At 36.1% G+C, this 20,435-nt stretch overlaps 1 protein-coding gene across 4 annotated transcripts in view; it reads right to left on the bottom strand.

Moving 5' to 3' along the window:
• LOC117983863 (uncharacterized) overlaps positions 1 to 20,435 on the bottom strand; it is a 71,543-nt gene that overhangs the window by 11,658 nt on the left and 39,450 nt on the right. For all 4 annotated transcript variants that reach the window (XM_034970491.2, XM_034970489.2, XM_069499965.1 and 1 more), the window contains exons 2-3: positions 16,749 to 16,814; positions 1,173 to 1,825 (exon numbers count right to left, since the gene is read on the bottom strand). In XM_034970491.2, the coding sequence (XP_034826382.1) occupies positions 1,173 to 1,825; positions 16,749 to 16,803 (708 nt within the window). In that variant the 5' untranslated portion in view covers positions 16,804 to 16,814. The remainder of the gene's footprint in view (positions 1 to 1,172; positions 1,826 to 16,748; positions 16,815 to 20,435) is intronic.

Below are 20,435 nucleotides of genomic sequence, written 5' to 3'. Positions count from 1 at the left end.
GAGGTATTTCAATTAATTGAAACATAATTATAAAATGTGCATTTCAGCCACTGTTGAAAATTAAAATTAAAATTTTAATCCAATAAAAACTTCAAGTCGATGCCGCGATGGTTTTCCTCCTATATCTAATTAACTTAGCAATTTATTATGATTGCGTTATAGAGCTTGTGGTTTACCAAGGAGCTTAGTCATTGTGTTTAAAGCTTCACTAATGATTTAAGAGTTTTTGTTAAATTTTTATATCGCATGATAACTCTTCATTATGATGAGCAAAAACTTGTAAGAACGACGCTCTACCTAAAACTTACTATGAGATGATCACGACTTTGTACTTTTAGCTCTTGCCACTTTTACAAACTATACTAATTTAATTCAAATCTTCCATTAGGTACCAACTTAAATTATAAAAAAGCGGCCAAGTGCGAGTAAGACTCGCGCACCGAGGATTCCATTCTCAGACATTTTTTCGACATTTTGCACGATAAATCAAAAAATGCATAAAAATAATTAAAAATCTGTTGTTAAATGTACAGGTAAAGCCCTTTCATAATATGATGCCCCTTTTGGTATAGTTATCTTACTTTGAAAATTGAAAACACTAATTGTATGTTCATGAACACATTTTGACTTATTTGTGATGTAACCACAAATGCACGGTTTTCTTTATTCCTTCATTTGTGCTATAAGACCTACCTACCTGCCAAATTTCATGGTTCTAGGTCACCGGGAAGTACCCTATATTATGTAGGTGTTCTTGACAGACACGACAGACGGACAGACAGACAGACAACAAAGTGATCCTATAAGAGTTCCTTTTTTCCTTTTGAGTTACGAAATCCTAAAAAGCCAAACCTGCTTAAACTTACTTACCTTTCATACAATAACTAGCTTATGCTCGCGACTACGTCCGCGTGGACTACACAAATTTCAAACCCCTATTTCACCCCCTTAGGGATTGAGTTATTAACAATCCTTTCTTAGCGGATGCCTACGTCATAATATCTACCTGTATGCGAAATTTTACTCCGATCCGTCCAGTAGTTTGAGATGTGCGTTGATAGATCAGTCAGTCAGTCAGTCAGTCACCTTTTTCTTTTTTATATTTAGATATTTATAGATACTAGTGAATAAAATATTGTAACTCTTGAATATTAAATTCTAACGAAACTTACCTCTATAGCTGGTCCAGGCATTTTTCTGTTAACAACATTCAGTGCTCTATTAATGCCATCTGCGGGAATACAGTCTATTCTCTTACAGTCTTCCACATTATAAGGACAATCGTAACACGCCTTACTCATAGTCTGATACCATTCCAAATTAAAATGATAATAGCATATCATCGGTTCTTCCCCTTCTTTACATTCTCGATGACACGGGTGATCTCCACCAATCAGCTCTCCTGTCACTTCATCATACTGTACATGAGCTTTTAAATCATTCTTCTTATCAATTCTTTTAATAGCTTTCTTCGCTTCTAAATTGACTACTGATTTTATAGTAGCTGAATTATTTCTTGTCTTAGTTTGATACTTAACAAAATCATTGTAGGATAGATTTGATACTATTGGTAGTAATACTTTAGAAGCGCTTTCAGGTATTTTTATTTGCTCACTGCTGTCTATAACTTTTTCATTTGTTGATTCACTAATATTATCATTGCTTGAATCTATCATTACATCACCTAAGGTTCTGTCAGCATCTCTGAAAGGTAGAGCATGGTCATGGTTGATGAAGTCTGGTGCTCTTTCTTCTTCTATGACTGTTTTGGGTTTATATTCTGTCGTGGTTTCTATTAATGTTGGTACATTAACTTCCTGTGTATCTGAAACCAAAGCAAATAATTAAAGTTATATCTTAAATTTTAAAATAATAAAAAGAAAAGGACTGACTGATCTATCAATGCACAGCTCAAACTACTGGACTGATCGGGCTGAAATTCGGCACGCAGCTACTATTATAACGTACGCATCCGCTAAGAAAGGATTAGTTTATCCAATAAACGAGATGTACCACTCGTGTACCAGTTGAAATATTCTATTGCAACTATTTTTACTGTGTAAAGATTTCAACGGCTCCAATTCTAGACGAAAAGTTTAACGTGTATTTTTGTTTAAGACCTGCGAAAATTTTATAATTGATACAGTGTATGCTTTGACATCATAATTGTCTGTTTGTCAGTCAAAAACACGAAAGGTGAAGAGCTCAAAGTCATTAGCCGTATATTTAAATAATTGTTAATTTAACGAAGGCAAGTCACGTGCTGAATTGTTTTTGCTCATAACGATTTTGGGAAAAATAATTCAATCAGCAAAAGCTTTGATGTCACGTTTTTAAATCTTTTAATTATGAAAATTAGTCTGATTTCGATGACCTCTCATATACAATTTTACAAATGCTATTGACAACGGTTACTCGTATTGCGTCCCATACAAACATAGTTTCGCTCACATATTTTGAATACCTGCTATAAGTCCCGCCAATTGCTTATGCGCGTGGCCGCCATTTTAGTGACGTCACCACTAGACTGAAGTTTCGAGCTGATGGTATATTTTTATTTCGGCTGACGACAAAATTACATCACTTCGATGTTAATGAGACATGGTTCCAGAGCAATAGCAATTGCGGGACTTATACCATCAAACTTAAAGAAATTTCTTGATACGTTCTCTGTGTATGTGGTTTGGCAGATTTACGTTAAAATAATATTTAGTTTCAAAGTTACAGGACTCTAGAATTCACATACAAGTATTTAAACTTGTGTAACTTTAACGTTTCTAGAACGTACCAACAAATTTTTATTGAGTTTGATTGGTTTATATTTAAATGAAAACCAATCTTCGTGGGTGTAGAGAGAGCTGGGGAGCGACATAGGGAAATTCTCTTGAATGTAATCATTGATTTGGAAACTATATTTTTTATAGATTATAGGCACAAGCTTGACCACTATCACACGTCATGGAAAGTAACGATATATTCTAAGAAAGGATGCTATCAATTATTTTCAATCATGGAACTACGCTTATTTTTTGATTTAATAGCCTACCTATTAGGTACTTATTTAAGCAAACAGTCCTTTTGTAAATATTGGCTGATGTTTGCACAAACAACTGGTATAGTTAATGGCAAATAAGGATATTACTTAGTATAAAGACTATTATTTACGTTTTCTAATGCTTGTAGATAGATATTTTGTCTTCAATAACCTATACAGTTTTGAAAGAAGACTGATTTGCTTTCCTTAACTTTTTGATAGGATTTCTTACAAAGTAGAGTGTACAGACAGCGTCTTGGCAGGTGCGCTACAGTAATCACCAGCCATCAAGTGCAACCAAACGCAAGCCTTATTTTTCATGCAGATATAGATACCTAAGTTAGATTTATATTGCGGTTTCATCTGGTGGTAAATAATGATGGAAATGGGTTAGCCTAGAAAAGGTGTTAAAGCAGTTTTATCTTCATTTTATTGAACAACCAATAGAATTATACAAAAAATCGGTATACGGGTCGCTAATTAATCATATTGTGGTCGCGGCTTTGCCAGTGCTACAGGTTTTCAATTTAAAGTATATTTTAATTAAATTTCGTAAACTATGAAGCTTTAATTCAATAGAACTTGGTAAACCAGAAGCGTGTAAATAAAGTCTGGATGACATTAATGCCTAGAAAACATATTGCATAAAGCACTGCCTTGAAATTTATGATCTCCGAGTTCTATTGCTGCGGAGAAAGGGCGGAAATGTTGTGAGCATTATTTACACGTATAAATCACAATTTTGGATCCAAGTGCTTTAATGTTAAACGATACAGCCACCGCATGTAAATGGCTTGTAGTGGCATTAATAGTTCAGAAATGGTAATCATAACTGTTACATTATGAACAGTTGTTCCGCTTGTCCTGATCTGGTAACCTATTATCTGATCCCCCCTTTAACTGCGTCCGACTTGGTTTCTGCCGTAACCTACTGAAGTGTGTCCAAGATCAAATTGTAAGCAAAATCAAAACCTTTTAAAGACCTCCCGGGTGCAATGGTAAGCACTGTAGTCTCTTAAGTGGAAGGACCTAATCCCAGCAGGGGCTATTCTAAATTCTAATTTCTAAATTCTGTATCACATCAGCGAGACCAGCATCAAAACCAACAGCTGCAGCAGAAATGACTGCAACGCGAAAACTTCATAAACGAGACTTTTATTGAGAGACTAGCTCATGCTCGCGACTTCGTCCGCGTGAACTACACAAATTTCAAACCCCTGTTTCACCCCCTTAGGGGTTGAATTTTCAAAAATCCTATCTAAGCAGATGCCCGCGTCAGAATAGTTATCTGCATGCCAAATTTCAGCCCGATCCATCCAGTAGTTTGAGCTGTGCGTTGATAGATCAGTCAGTCAGTCACATTTTCCTTTTATATAGCTTTTTGTATTTTTTTAATTTTATATTTTTAGCTGTGAAGATCCTGGGGCCATGAAGTTCTTCTGCTAAAAAAAATCTCCGAAGACTTTTTGCGAGGGTTAATTGCATCATTTATTGACACCTGGCTTTTCTGCGAAATGTAGCCAGTATTTTGGCACCGTTCCATTAGGGCAAAATATTTTGTACAGTACAGTTGTGTTTGGTAAGGCTAGCTTTAAGTTTTATTGTAACGTTTTCAATATAAAAAATCTAAATTGGTTCTGGTCTGGGCTGGTCCCTTCCAGTAAAGCCGTGCTGCGAAAGGCTTTGGAGCTCTAGTACGATACTTCGAAGGCTTATTAAACCCTAACGTAGTTCTTTCCAAGTTAGCCCGCTTCCATCTTAGACTGCATCATTTATCAGATGAAATCGTAGTTAAGGACTAATTTTTATCAGAATTCAGAATACCTACAGCCTAAAGTTAAGTAAAACCTTAACGCATGCTCAACTGGTTGCTGAAGTCCAATCGTGGCCACATGATGTAGATACCTGTAGGCTCGTTACATTTGAATAACAAGCAGAACCTGGTTCAATACCTACCAGGAACATGCGGTGAAGACCCATTTGTAACTCCAGCTAACGACAAAATGTTTCAACAGTACTAAACCCCAGAGTTGTTATGTTACTAGAACAATAATATCCCGAAAAAGTTCTGTTAACAATAAGGTCTAAGCAAAGCCATGGAGACGGGTCTTTTAATGTGTTTTAACTTTGCTGAGACTTAGAATTAATATGAGATAGATCTGTGCTAGAGGCTCAACTTGCTCAGACTACTTAAACGAGACAGATTTATATCAGAGCCATAACTCTGAAAGTCTGCCAAAATTCAAAGTAATTACGCTCCAAGTTTAAAACAGGTTTTTTATACTTTGGTGTGGCGGGCTTTTTTGACGCATAGTTCATAAGGTTTGTTGCTCTATGTCCTAACTATCTAACTCCATGTAGAAGACCGTCCCGTGGCCGATTTTATTCGACACGTACAATTTCGCTCTAATTGGGAGCTGCGCAAAATCTACAATGTCGTTCCATGAACGTTTCCCTTTGGGCTCGTCGATACTCTTCAGTTTGCTACGTTTGCATAACTCTGAAATTGGCAAACACTGCAGCTTTACCTAAGCCTTTAACTGAATAGGACATGGATACAAGGCAAGTTACGAAATGTTAGCTATAGGTATATTATAAGGAGTAACTGACTGACTATAGCATATCAAGGTACAGCTCAAACAGTTGTGTAGAAGCAGTGATTTTTCTATTTTGCTCTCTCTATGGCATAGACCCTCAATAAGGGGTATTAGTAATTCCACCAAAATAAAGTAGGTGTGTCAGTTAGTATAGTATTTTATTAACAGACTGACCTATGAATATTCAATCCAAACTTCGTTCTAGAAACTTGAGAGTTTGTGCATTGATTCTCTCTATAATGAAGACCTCCACTAAGGGCCGGTATCCACCAAAGCGGAGAGAGATGGTGGAGATGTATTTAGCAGACAAATCAGATAATTGCTAGACCAGCTTATGCTAGTCTATCAATAATCGACAATGCGACTTCGTCCGCGTGGACTACACTAATTTTAAACCCCTATTTCACCCCCTTAGGGGTTGAATTTTCAAAAATACTTTCTTAGCGGATGCCTACGTCATAATAGCTATCTGCATGCCAAATTTCAGCCCGATCCGTCCAGTAATTTGAGCTGTGCGTTGATAGATCAGTCAGTCAGTCAGTTACCTTTTCCTTTTATATATTTAGAAGAAGAGAAGAAGAAGATGAGGTGATAATGTTTCATGTTATATTCTGACGATAATCTGATTGGTCTACTAAACACATTTTAGTGTGTGTGTGTAAACAAGTGGATACCGGGTGGTTTGGAGAAATTCCAACAAGATTTTTTAAAAACCTAAATCCACGCGGATGACTTTTCATAGACATTAGCTAAAATTAAATTGTTGTAATCTACTACAAGCCTTTTATACTGACTCGATATCAGTATCATAATATATTTCAGGCCCATTGCTTTAACGATATACTCCTACATTGTACGTTCGATGTTTATGGAATGAATTCCAACAAACGTATTACTTAAACTTGTATGTAAGCCGCAATCCCACCGTTTGATTGTCACGCCGCAATCACGGCACCACCAATCAGGGCTATACCGAGTTGCTCAACTTAATCGCTCCATTCATCTTGCACTCGCTTACTGCGTTGTACTAGTTTTGATACTTGCACGCACAATAGTACAGTACGCGGCAGAAAAATGTACATCGACCTTTAGAAAGAGCGATTTCGTAAAACGTTATCTCTCTCGTTGAGACCGACAAAACGTCACATAGGTATGAGTAACAGAGACAACGCTCTAAGCCTAAATCTCATTCTAAAGGTACTTCATTTTCTGCCGCGTACTGTAGGTACGTATTTTTAGTCTAAATTAAATCATACATACTTCAAAGTTTTTTTATTTGATGACAAAATTTGACTTTAACTGCAATCTCATTTGTTATAAATAGACTGGTAGTAATTACGATGAAATTTTAAATGAAAGAGACCTAACCTTAAAGGGCCCATAATCCGTTTCTATGAAGCATCGCACCAGAGCACTTTACGCTTGGTGGAATGACTTGGCCAGCAAGGTCATAACTTACCAATACCAAAGTTTCCCACACTACAAGATCTGAGCCAATTTTCAAATTATATCCAGATAGAACCAGATAGGTACAATATCCACCTCATCACATTAAAATACAACGCTCACCGCTGCACTGGCGTCGGGTCATCATTAAAATACTTCTCAGTTTTATTCTATAAAACTAGTTTTTTAACTTTTTTAAATATTGAAATCACCTATTCTTTCAAAATTTACTATAAGATCTTTTACCGGGTGTTGTTTGTAATGCTTAAGAAACCCTCCATGTTTGGCTTCTTTCAAGCTACTTAAAATATATCTACTTGTTGCTTTACCAAACACTACTTAGGTGCTCACAGTATATTTAAGTGTGAAACGCTTACAATGTTATAAGTTAGTTATGTTAATCATTTAAGTATGTATTTAATTGACCGTGTTTAAAATCATAACGCACAAAATTAAAAGTTTATCGTCATATTAATTTATTGGATTATTTATCAAAACTTCGTGACAACTAAGTAATAAATACTTGAAACTATGTTAAAAGTGTCGATACAACTGGAAGTGATGTCCAGGGTTGTCAAATTAATGAAAAGTAATAAAGTTTAATACATTATCAGGGGGCACGGCAGTGCTCCCGCCTTACTTTTTCTGGAAGCGTTTCGTCGTATTTTTGAACCATCATAGCTTTGGTCTGGATGACGCTAGAAAGATTAAAATACAGAAGCCTGCCTCTAATAAAATTAGAAGATTTCTATATAATATAATATCAATAAATAAAAGACAAAGAAGCTTTTAATGGTCTAGACTCTAGTCGGTTTCTGAAAGTCCTATGGAAACCCTTAACGTTCCCGAAATAAAGATCCTATGTCAATCTTCAGGATGTAAACTATCTCTTTGTAAAATTGGGCCGCTAAGAAAAATCAGTCTTATATTTTTGTATAGTTTTTAATAATATATCAAAACTTTTCCTTTTTTACAACGAGACAAATATTGAATTCAATAAGAGGTGCAACCATGTCAATACTATTTTCTCTCGCCAATTAATGAAATTTGTTAAGTGCGAGTAAGACGGTACGGAGTATTTAGTTGAAATTGGTCCAAGAAACTTTATCGCGCGTTTAACTTCCACCAACTTAAATAAATTTCATTCCGGACTGCATCGCCCGCGGTCGCCGAAGTATTTAAAGTTCGAAACGTAGACAGGGGAATTTCAGTATAAGTCCCGCAAATTGCTATTGCGTTGGAACTGGCTCATTAGCATCGAAATGACGTATTTTGACGTCAGCCGAAATAAAAATATACCATCAGCTCGAAACTTCAGTCTAGTGCTGACGTCACTAAAATGGCGGCCACGCGCATTAGCAATTATAGAGGCACTTATACCGTGATCCTGTTTTTAAAGCTGAAAGTTATCTCTACAATTTATTGTTTATAGAAGTCTGTTTATGTGAATCGGAATGTTATGTTGCAACTCATAAACATGCCCTCCATCCATACTTTCATATGCATATCCACACTCCATACTAATATTATAAATTTGAAAGTGTGTCTATCAGTCTATCTGTCTGTCGTCTGTCTGTTTGTCTGTCTGTCTATCTGCTAGCTTTTCACGGCCCAACAGTTTAACCGATTTTAATGAAAAATACAGAGTTACATCCCGGGGAAGGACGTAGGCTACTTTTGAAAACCTAAATCCACATGAACGAAGTCGCAGGCATCATCCAGTATTACATATTTTTAATCATGGTCATCGTTTGTCTCTCTGAATCCATTTTTGGACATCGCCTCTTTAAAGTAGCGCCAACGTTTTCTGTCTTTAGTATTCAATCGATGCTGGCCATTCAGATTGGGATCCTGGTTTCATCATACCTCCAGCCAGGGTGCGTCGTTTACGATGACGGAGATGATGTTATCAAGCAATCATCCGTAATAAAATATTTAAAAAGTAAGCAGAAATAAAAAGCAATTATCAAGATGTCACGATCGCACAACACTATCCGCAATTCATAGACGTACCCTCAAATCCGTGAGCGACCGTGTATCGTGATATTAGGATCGACTGTTATTGTTGCAGATTTATGCGCATTTCCGTGCAACCACAATCCTTTGCAACGTTTCATTAATTTCACCTAATAGATAGATAGAGCTATATACGGACTTTTTCAGAACGACAAGTACAGCGAGACCATTTTCCAAATAATTCACTGATGACTAGAGTATTTTTAAATAGACTAGCTTATGCTCGCGACTTCGTCCGCGTGGACTACATAAGTTTCAAGCCCCTATTTCACCCCCTTAGGTGTTGAATTTTCAAAAATACTTTCTTAGCGGATGCCTACATCATAATAGCTATCAGCATGCGAAATTTCAGTCCAATCCGTTTCGTAGTTTCTGTAGAACTGTGAACTGTGCGTTGATAGATCAGTCAGCTTTTATATTTATTTAGATTTAAACCTATAGCTTATAGACTATATATATAAATATATAACCTATAGATATATTTCCATATATACATATGACCTGGAGAGTTACATAGGCTACTTTTTATCCCGGAAAATCAAAGAGTTCCCACGGGAATTTTAAAAAACCTGATTACACGCGGACGAAGTCGCAGGCATCAGCTAGTAGATAATATTACCAAGCAAGTCCCTGTGCTAATCAATAATCATAGCTAGCTGCTCTAGCTCGTGAAACATTACTGAAATAGCGAACAAAATTCATTTTCTCACGGAGATTGAACTTCGGCTTAGTGAGATAGGTACATAATTCTCGCGACACTGACCTTTTATACTTCAGACATTGATTTATAGCTTACGTTTTCGTTATCCAGTGCACCGTTGTCCTAAAGAATAATAGATTTGATCAAATGAATGAACGTTTGGGATGGGGATCTAAATGGGGAAAAAGTGAAACGAACTAGGTACCTATCAACTAACTGACACGCAGGGCATAATTGGCTGGGAGGCGGATGAGTAGTTAATTAGTAATAGATTAGGGGGTCACAACACATTTGGTAACCATTACCGATATGGATTTTGTCGGGTTCATGCAGTGATGTGGTTATCTCTATAATAAGTCTATGGGTTCATGGGATAGAGGGCAACTCTCTGCAGACAATTATACTACTCTGTCGGCCCTGAGTGGTTGACATAAGTATTTATGGCGTTATCGTTACCAAAAATTACATGATATGGATATGGCTGGTGATGGTATAGAAAGTAATTACTAGTTGTACTCATGCAAACCGTATAAGAACTGATCACGATTCGGTTGCGTTTTCGAGCTATGACCTTCCAAAGTACATGCAAAAATAAAAACGACGAGAAACATGGCTGTTGCGCATGTAAAACGTAAGTGCAAAACACATGCAAATTATGTAAAATTTACCAAAAATTTGGTTGCGTTATGGAGCAATGCTGATTTAAAAAATCTGCTTATATGGAGCTCAAAAAAATACTTGAATGGATATGGATGTTGATGGTGTAATAAGTAAGCTCTAGTTATGTTTACATAAGCCCCGTAAAGGCTGATTTAAGATTTGGTTGCGTTTGGGAATATGGCTGCTGATGGTATAGATAGTAATTACTATTTTTATACATATAAAATGTGTAAAAAATAATCAGAAATTCGGTTGCGTTTTGGAGCAATACTTTTGATCTTACAATAAATGCCCGTGATGTCACGTCTAGTTTCACTCTGAAATCACTCTTATCTGGCTTATCCCTACTACCTACCATATTATTTTTTATCGAAGTTATACTTCGATAAAAATATTAGGTAGGTACTTACTGATAGACGCCTTACGAATTTTAATTCAACGAAACACACAACTTGGAAAATAAGTAAAGTATGAGCGAATTTATAAATATTATGTAGGTAAGTAAAAGTAAGTAGGTATTTTGCCGTAGCGAAGCAAACAATTAGTAAGTTTGCATATTCCACTTGGCACATGGCTGCATAAGGTGTTTGAACAGGTTCGGGAACGAGTTTACAATGCGTCAGCTTATGCCACTCAGCATTCCCGAAAGACTCTAGACATAAGCTTTACAATTATGTCAGTATGTAAGAGCATGTAATACGTTAGTACCTACTATTATCAGGGCCGGCTTTTAAGCATATCCGGCGCCGGGGTGCGAAAGTCCGAAAACTTAGAACTTTTTTTTACAACATTGCTCAAGGCACCCCTCCAAATCAAATCTAGGTAGATATTCGCAATTTGATAAAACGAGCACGAACATTTCTTCCAGCCCCGGCCCCCGGCCCTCGAGGGCTGTGGGTTCCTTGGTCCGTCTCCTTTAGCACATGGTATTTTGCCCAGCTTGTCAACCTATTGCTAGACAACTGGCTGGGCCTGCGGCACCGCTCGCGTATTCTCAGTGTATTAGGTAACTACCTATCGAAATTTATGATGGTCGCCTTGCGCCCTCTAGGACTGTGCGCCCGGGTACACCGCACCCCTTGAACCCCCGGGTAAAGATGGCCCTGACTATTATATTATTCTGTGGTAATAGTTACAAAACTTTGGTTCAAAATATTATGTACCAAGAAAAGCATGGGTGAACCCTCTGGTTACCAACATAGCCCAAAAGATTAGCAAGCCTAAAGTTTTTATATTGTGAGATAAACTTGCGCGTGGCCACAATTATGCATGTCTAATAAAGAAGCAGTTGGATGGGAAAACTCAGTAAATTGGATGTCAACCCCACAAGGGTGTCAACGTTCACGGTGACTCGTTGTTCTGAGGTAGATATTATGTGAAGTAGGAACAAGGTGGTTGTGAAGTTCCTGAGCGTACTAAGTGGCAGTGGGCAGATCATGTCTATCGTAGAACTGACGGCCGCTGGGACATGTTCTAGAGTGGAGATCGCATACCAATAGGTACACGCAACCCATTGAAGTTACAAGTGACAACCTCAAGAAGGTGGCGGGAAGAAGTGGAAGAGAAATTATTATGGAGGACCATATCTGGTGGCACATTCTCTAGAATATTCTTAAAATTAAACTTACAGGCTAAGTAATTGAAGGGTGGGTTAAAGTTGAAATTACATAAAATGCTCATAATACCTACTAATTTCAGCTCGATAAACTCTGTGCCGTGAAATTTGGACCAGGTTTAAATAGTACTCGTAAGTACCTACCTCTCGCAATAATAATCTACAGAGTAATTTAAGTCTCAACTCTAAAACTTTAAAACTTTGAGTAGAGTATGTAAGATAATTTATGGTGATATGTACTCAATTAATTCCAAACGCGCCCGTCTGAGAAGCTAGAGAAGAACGGATTATAGTAAGCTTCAAAATATTGATAGGTTAGATTAACTCATCTTAATTTTGTTAGATTAAATTAACTCATCCTAATTTTGTAAGTGTCAAATTCTAGAATAGATTACGAAGTTATCTTGAAGTTATTACCAAAGCAATCAGTTTAAGTGAGGGTAACTGACATAGAGACAGTCGAGCGATGACATACATCTCTCTACGGGTCCTAGCCATAGCTTATCCGTCCTTTACAAGATTATAAAAGTTCATCATCCATAGACGACGCTAAGCTATCCTAAAATTTTGTAAATGTCAAATTCTAGAATAGACTACGAAGTTATTACCAAAGCAATCAGTTTAAGTGAGGGTAACTGAGATAGAGACAGTCGAGCGATGACATACATCTCTCTACGGGTCCTAGCCATAGCTTATCCGTCCTATACAAGATTATAAAAGTTCATCATCCAAAGACGACGCTAAGCTATCCTATAATTTTTTTGAAAATGTCAAATTCTAGAATAGATTACGAAGTTATTAGCAAAGCAATCCGTTTAAGTGAGGGTAGGTAACGTAAGTACATAGAGACAGTCGAGCGATGACATACATCTCTCTACAGGTCCTAGCCATAGCTTATCCGTCCTTTACAAGATTATAAAGCTCATCGTCCAAAGACGTCGCTCAGCTATCCTACACGAAACAGGTTGAGTCGTGAGGTGAAAACTGTTGGGTTTCCGCCGCTTGATTTTTGAGCATCAATGTTATTGAAAAATTAATTTATTAGGATCTAACTTAAACTTATGTTTTCGTCTTATATAAAATTTCTAGGCAATTCTAAAAACCACGACTTATAGTGTACGGCTGCCTGTTCCAGTGGGCAGGCAGCCTTCCTCTCTTCTCTGAACCAGTGTGCGGAGAAGAGAGCGGAGCGTAGCTGTGCAAATATTAACCAATATAATTGTATAAAACTCCCGCTCCGTTTCAGTAGACAAGGATTTGCGGACTAGTTTAAATTATTTAGAGGTTGTCCTAAACTTTGCTGTTATTGTTGAAGAAGTAGGTATAGCATCTCATAGCTTAGCGTAATCACTGCAAACAAATATTATAACCTCAAAACCGAGTTACTTGAATATTGAATGTCCCGCGATTATCTATTCAACGAGAGGCAGAACACGACTGAGGTGTAAACCTAAATTAATATGTTAATAGCTCGCATAATATTCGTAAAGGTCGGTGAAATTTATGTATCCATTTGGGTTTGCTCTGATTTTGATGCCTGAATATCGAATTTTGCAGCCAATCCGCTTTGTATTATTTGAGCTTCTACTTTGAACGAATGCCGGTCCTTCTCAGTAGAAAAAGTAATCCTAGCTACTTATAGGTTTATGTTGTAAGGGCTCTTATAATATATCTGACCCGATTTATAGGAATTTGTAAGAGACGTTATAATATGTAAGGCGTAGGTAGGTATACTTATTTTGTGCTGTACTATAAGTAGGTATAGTAGCCTTATAGGCTTTTACTCACCCGGTTAAATAATACGTAGGTACCTACATGATACAAGTAGTTATAAGTCCCGCAAATTGCTATTGCGCTGGAACCATGTAACCATGAGCCATTAACATCGAAATGACGTCATATTGACGTCAGCCGAAATAAAAATATACCATCAGCTCGAAACTTCAGTCTAGTGCTGACGTCACTATAATGGCAACCACACGCATTAGCAATTTGCGGGACTTTTACATTACTTACAAGTCATAGAATGTATGTGTTACATGGTACGTAATCCATTTATGACATGTTAGGAAACAGAGGCAGTTTTTCTTGTCAGAGAAGCTTTTATGAAGCGTTAACCTAATAGGTATACTAAATAATTAACCTAATAGGTACCTATCTAAATATATAAAATGAAAAGGTGACTGACTGACTGACTGACTGACTGACTGACTGATCTATCAACGCACAGCTCAAACTACTGGACGGATCGGGCTGAAATTTGGCATGCCGATAGCTATAATGACGTAGGCATCCGCTAAGAAAGGATTTTTGAAAATTCAACCCCAAAGGGGGTGAAATAGGCGTTTGAAATTTGTGTAGTCCACGCGGACGAAGTCGCGAGCTTAAGCTAGTACTAAATAATAATAAAAAGTCTTGAAACATTCACACTTAGTGGTTACAAAATTATAAGGCAATGATTCGGATCGCAAACTTGGTAAAAGTTTTTAATAAAAAGCCATAAGATTTCTCATTGAAGGGTATTCCCCCGTATAAAATGTTTTTGAATGTGAAGATGGGAAATCCTAGTGCAGGTTTGTTAATAGCCTACAGCTTGTGGTGATGCATAATACAACCAGTTTTGTGGGAGTCCCTGTAAAGAGTACGGATGAGTTAATATGTTGAAAACCCAAAAAAACCGCATTTTTATTCTTCTGGCGATTCCACTACTAATGGACTTTTTAAAAGTACTTTCTGCTTAACTTTGTCGCGAATCACTTCAAACTAGTTAATTAGTTATATGATAGACTATACATTATACTTAAACACTAGTAATATTACATAATGTGCAATGAAAAAGTTGTATTACGTGTGTCTGTTTGTCACATTTTCGCGTCTGATCCCCTGAACTGGCTTTGATGAATTTTGGCACATATATAGGTACATATAGATCGTAAAAAAACGTGCTAAGTAGTATAACTATATTCTTGATTTATTTTTATGAGTAAAGGTTTCATAGTTGAGACCAAAATGTATGGAACCATAATAACATAATTACTTACCTACTCTTAATTTGCTTATATTGGGCGAGAATTCCATGAAAGTTATTTGTAACCAATTTTTGATCTATAAATGTTCATTCAATAATTAATTCATTCATATTTTGTTCATTAATTTAAAAAAATCATACTACTAATCTAACAAGGTAATTAATGAAACAAGATCCTAAGTAAACATTTCAAAACCGGTATTGAAAAGGCAATAGATATTGCAAGCCCTAATCCTAATAAGAACCCCATAGGTCAGAAAACAAAATAATATAAATAACTGAAAAGTAATTATAGTTATTTTTTAATAATAATGACAAGAGGACAGCTGATGATAAAAATTTTGGTCATATCACCGTCGTGGGTCGCCTCGAACTTTTCTCTTATCGATATGGCGTTACCTAGATATTGCATTTTCGTGTTGGCCGGCTTCATCAAATGAAGGCACAGCAACTTTTTGCCGACCGTTATAAATTATGATGTCATACACGTTTTATGGTTACGGTATGCTTGCCCGCACGTGCTATGCACGTGCATTCCCATGCCACAGGACTGCTTATTATTCGCGACGCGAAAGCTTGTAGGTAGATATTAGTCCCGCAAATTGCTAATACACGTGGCCGCCATTTTGGTGACGTATTTTTATTTTTATTTCGGCTGACGTCAAAATGACGTCATTTCGATGGTAATGAGACATGGTTCCAGCGCAATAGCAATTTGCGGGACTTATTAACCGTGCAATAGTGTTCCCGGTTAGGTATGTATATTCATTGGCTATCACCCCGGGATTCGTGTGTAAAAAGCGGGCATTATAATTTTGTGAAAATCACACAAACTTATGATTTATGTTTTAAGGTTTATGTTGACTCTTTTACACAATTAAGTACTTACGATTATTTTAACTAGGTACCTCGAGTGATAAGTACGCGTATACCTAATGTCAACTTTACCAACTAGCAGCAAGTTATGATCCGCAAGTTCGAATTTTCGTTTCGTAGCTTAGATAAGTTCCAACATCCACTACCTATTTAATTATTTTTTGGCGGTTTTAATATAATATCGAAGCCATTCGCTAGTGTTTCTCGATCATAAACAAAAAAAAAGTCTTTCGACTCAAGAAACAAAAAAAACCAACTGCACACAACACATACCTACGAAGCAAAGAGCTAGTTTTTTCGCTCTCCTGTAACGTAACTAATTTTGACTTACGTGGTGTTAGAACTTAACCGACGATTTGCGATTACACTGAGTGAGATCTATAGAGCGCACTTTGACTTTGCTCAGACTTGAGATTGAATTAAAATGAGACAGATTTATGGGAGAGATATAGCTCTGTCTCTAAGTCAGAGTGCGCTCTATAGATCTCACCCTTAGTGTCAAGTGATGATGTAGTCTAACCTGGACAGCATTTAGCAGTTTCATTAAACCCATACCTCTAAAAGGCTTTCTACGCGGCATCGCACTGGAATGCTACATCACTTGATCGCACGTTTTTCCAATGGTAATTAGCCAAGCTCAAGGACCATAAACCCAGATCTAAGCAAATTTGGAAATCTAAAATTGAGCCCAGGCTTTGTTAGCCCACAAGACCAGTGGCGCTAGAAAGGTCTAGGCGCTGAGTGATAAAAAAGAAATTCAGTCATATTATACGTACATATTGATACAGCCAAAGCTAAAATGCAGATGATGTTGCACGTCCTTTTGTACATTGTAGGGATATCTGGAATAAAAAGAAGCATGGATTAGGCAAAAGTAAACATAATAAATGCACTTAAATTACTGGACAACGTAGTTTCGGGAAAGAACAGCAAAATATATTTAGGGTTCCGTACCTCAAAAGGAAGAACGGAACCCTTATAGGATCACTTTGTTGTCTGTCTGTCTGTCGGTCTGTCGAGAAGCCTACATGGTTCTTCCCGTTGACCTAGAGTCATGAAATTTGGCAGGTAGGTAGGTCTTATAGCAGACATTCGGAGAAAAATCTGAAAACAGTGAATTTGTGGTTACATCACACAAAAAAAAATGTGGTCACGAACTAATAATTAGTATTTTCAATTTGCGAAGTAAGATAACTATTATTATATCGTGTGAAAGGTTTTCACCTGTGCTTTTTATTAAAAAAAGATTTTTATTTATTTTTATGTATCATAGTTTTTGAATTATCGTGAAAAATGTCAAAAAATACGACTGTAGTATGGAACCCTCGTTGCGCGAGCCTGACTCGCACTTGGCCGGTTTTTTCTCGTTGAAAACTGAAATCGAATATTTATGATGAAAATATAGAACAAACCTTTCTTTTCTTCTTTTGAGAGCACTTACTCATATCTGAAAGTTTGATTGAATAATAAAATCTTTCTTTTTCACGACAATCTCATGAAATATTTTTCAGATAATATTTTCATGAAACCTTTGGGTCTCAGGCCTAAGTAAGCATTAGGTAATTGGCATTAGTAAGCAATACTAGCCAACATTTCTAAGATATTTTCAGACTACCATTAGGCATTAACTGTAGAACTAAGTATTATAATATATTTGGATAAGTTATGTAATTATTGTATAGCAAGTAGTGATCTGTATTGCATCATGGTCATTTTAACTGATTCTAAAAGAGATATTGTTGTTATTTGTTGTTCCTCCTCCTTGAGCCTCAATAGCTCAACGGGTAAAGGAGTGGACTGAAAACCTTACCTACGCAACGTGGTGAACGAAGTGGTCGACGGTTCAAACCCCGCCTGTTGCACTATTGTCGTACCTACTCCTAGCACAAGCTTGACGCTTAGTTGGAGAGTTAATTATTAAACGCGTCCCATCTTAGGCCACATCATCACTTCCCATCAGGTGTGATTGTGGCCAAGCGTACACCTATAATGAATAAAAAAAAAAAAGAGGAAAGAGGAATATTTGTAATTTAACATGACTAATATAAAAAAAAGATGTTCTTCGACGAGTAAGTGTTTAATCACAGTCGACTTTTCCATGGTACTGGAATGCTACATTATTTTTAAGATGGCATAACTGTATTCAATAAACTCTCATTTAATTACTCTATCAATTCCACCCTATTTATTTAAACAAATCCCCTTTTAATAACTGAAGAGTTCAACATTTCAGTGATTTTCAGTACGAGTGGCGTAACTCGAAAAGCCATAGTTCAACAGTTAAGTTGATTGCAAGCTTTAAGTTTTTAATAAGTTTGTACAAACTCAAGCCGAGGTCTAATTAATTAAGCAATCATCTTTTATGATTCTTCGGCGTAACTTTGTATAAAGACATACATATGCCGATGGTTGAATTACATCGAATTGTTACGAGGGACGTAAAAACTTTTCAAGTGCTCAAGTTACTGAGACGTTAAGTGAAGTTATTTGAGTTAAAAAGTTTTACATTAAGAAAATAGTTTAGATGGAGTGGAAACAGAGGTTAAAAACGTTAGATCTATTTTGACTTTAAGTACCTAACCGATTTATAAAAACTAAATATTATGGATATTACCGACTAAGGGATGATTTTATGCTAACACGTACGAGGCGCGGACATGGCCCGGCTTGCACCCGCCACGTGTTAGCATAAATCATCCCTTATACTAAAATTTTGTTAAAAAAGTATTTTACCCATAAAATTAATAGAAACATGTGCGTATATTTTCATACAACTCACTGAATCACATTTGAAATTATAATTTGCCTTAAAATAATTAATAATAAACGATATTGAAACAAAAAAACCCGGCCAAGTGCGAGCCAGACTCGCGCTCGGAGGGCTCCGTACTACAGTCGTATTTGTTCGACATTTTGCACGATAATTCAAAACTATGATGCATGAAAATAAATAAAATATCTGTTTTAGAATGCGCAGGTGCAGCCTTTTCATATGGTACCCCACTATTTTATAGCTATCTTACTTCGAAAATTTAAAATACTAATTATTAGTTCATGAGCACAATTTAAGTTTTTTGTGTGATGTAACCACAAATTCACGGTTTTCAGATTTTTCCCCTAATGTCTGCTATAATACCTACCTATCTGCCAAATTTCATGATTCTAGGTCAACGGGAAATACCCTGTAGGTTTCTTGACAGACCGATAGACAGAAAGACAAAAAGTGATTGTATAAGGGTTCCGTTTCTCCTTTTAAGGTACGGAACCCTAAAAAACAATTGTCCCGAGTAAAAAGTGAGATGCATTTGATAATGTTCCGTTGAATGACCTCGGAGCTTATTCTGGAGAAAATATTATGTATTAAGTTCTTATTATTAAATTTGATTACAATAATTTATTAGGTAGGTACTTACTTGGAACTATTAATCTCTATTAGAAAATGTTATTATCTTATATTGTAGTAGGAAATGTATGCTATTAGGGACTGACCACAGTATCTATCCTTTTTTTAGTATATTTTCTAAACGATTTATAGTGAGCGAAATTAAAGAATCTATGGATGTTGGTAGGTACACCACAGTGCTAGAATGGCGACCCCGTATCGAAATTATACACTCTGTCGGTAAGACCAGTGGCGTGCACAGGGTTTGAAGCCACGGTATGCATTAGTTAAGTAGGAACCTGTTTACTGGCAGGTCATAATGAAAAATATGCATTGAGCTAAACAACTGGGGTAAGCAGTGCATTTATGCCTCTATGACCTGCACGCCACTGGGTAAGACCCCTAAGTTTAAACTACATAATTATACGGACAAATGACATAAAAAATAGAAAATAATATACGGAAAGCCCTTCCTGATTCATACTCTGTTGGATTCAAGGAGTGCATCCTTTATTGGACTTAAAAATATAGCACAGTACTATTATATATTCTGTGGTATAAGTTAATTTTATTCCTTCTAGTCACGCGTAATTTATTACAAAAGAAGTAATAAATTATTGTGTCAACACAATTATTAATGTAAATAGTCCCGGATATAAATTGTAATGCAGTACATGAAATTAAATCAATTAGTAACTATTAGTTCCTTTTGTTTGTATATAATTAATTATTTCCATATTTTTATAATATAATGTCGACTATTAGGTAAGTAAAGCTAATATAAACATTTTGTAATATCGAATCATAATTAACATTGTTTACGTTTAAATAATTTTAAGTTAGATTAAAACTAAAAACTAACATGAATATATACTTGATACTTATTTTTAAAAAATGTAAACCTTGAGGATATTTTTAATATATTTTATCATGAAAATGTTTTTATAATCCTGCATTTAATGAATTTATTAATCCTAGTAAATATTTTTAATTGTTACTTTCCAAATTATACGATCATGATATCAATAAATTACGTTAAAATAAAGGTAGTAAAATCCTTATAAGTTAAATTAAAAAAGGT

This window comes from Maniola hyperantus, chromosome 7 (genome assembly GCF_902806685.2).
Source record: "Maniola hyperantus chromosome 7, iAphHyp1.2, whole genome shotgun sequence".
Taxonomy (NCBI): domain Eukaryota; kingdom Metazoa; phylum Arthropoda; class Insecta; order Lepidoptera; family Nymphalidae; genus Maniola; species Maniola hyperantus.
This window is presented reverse-complemented; position numbering and strand designations above follow the sequence as displayed.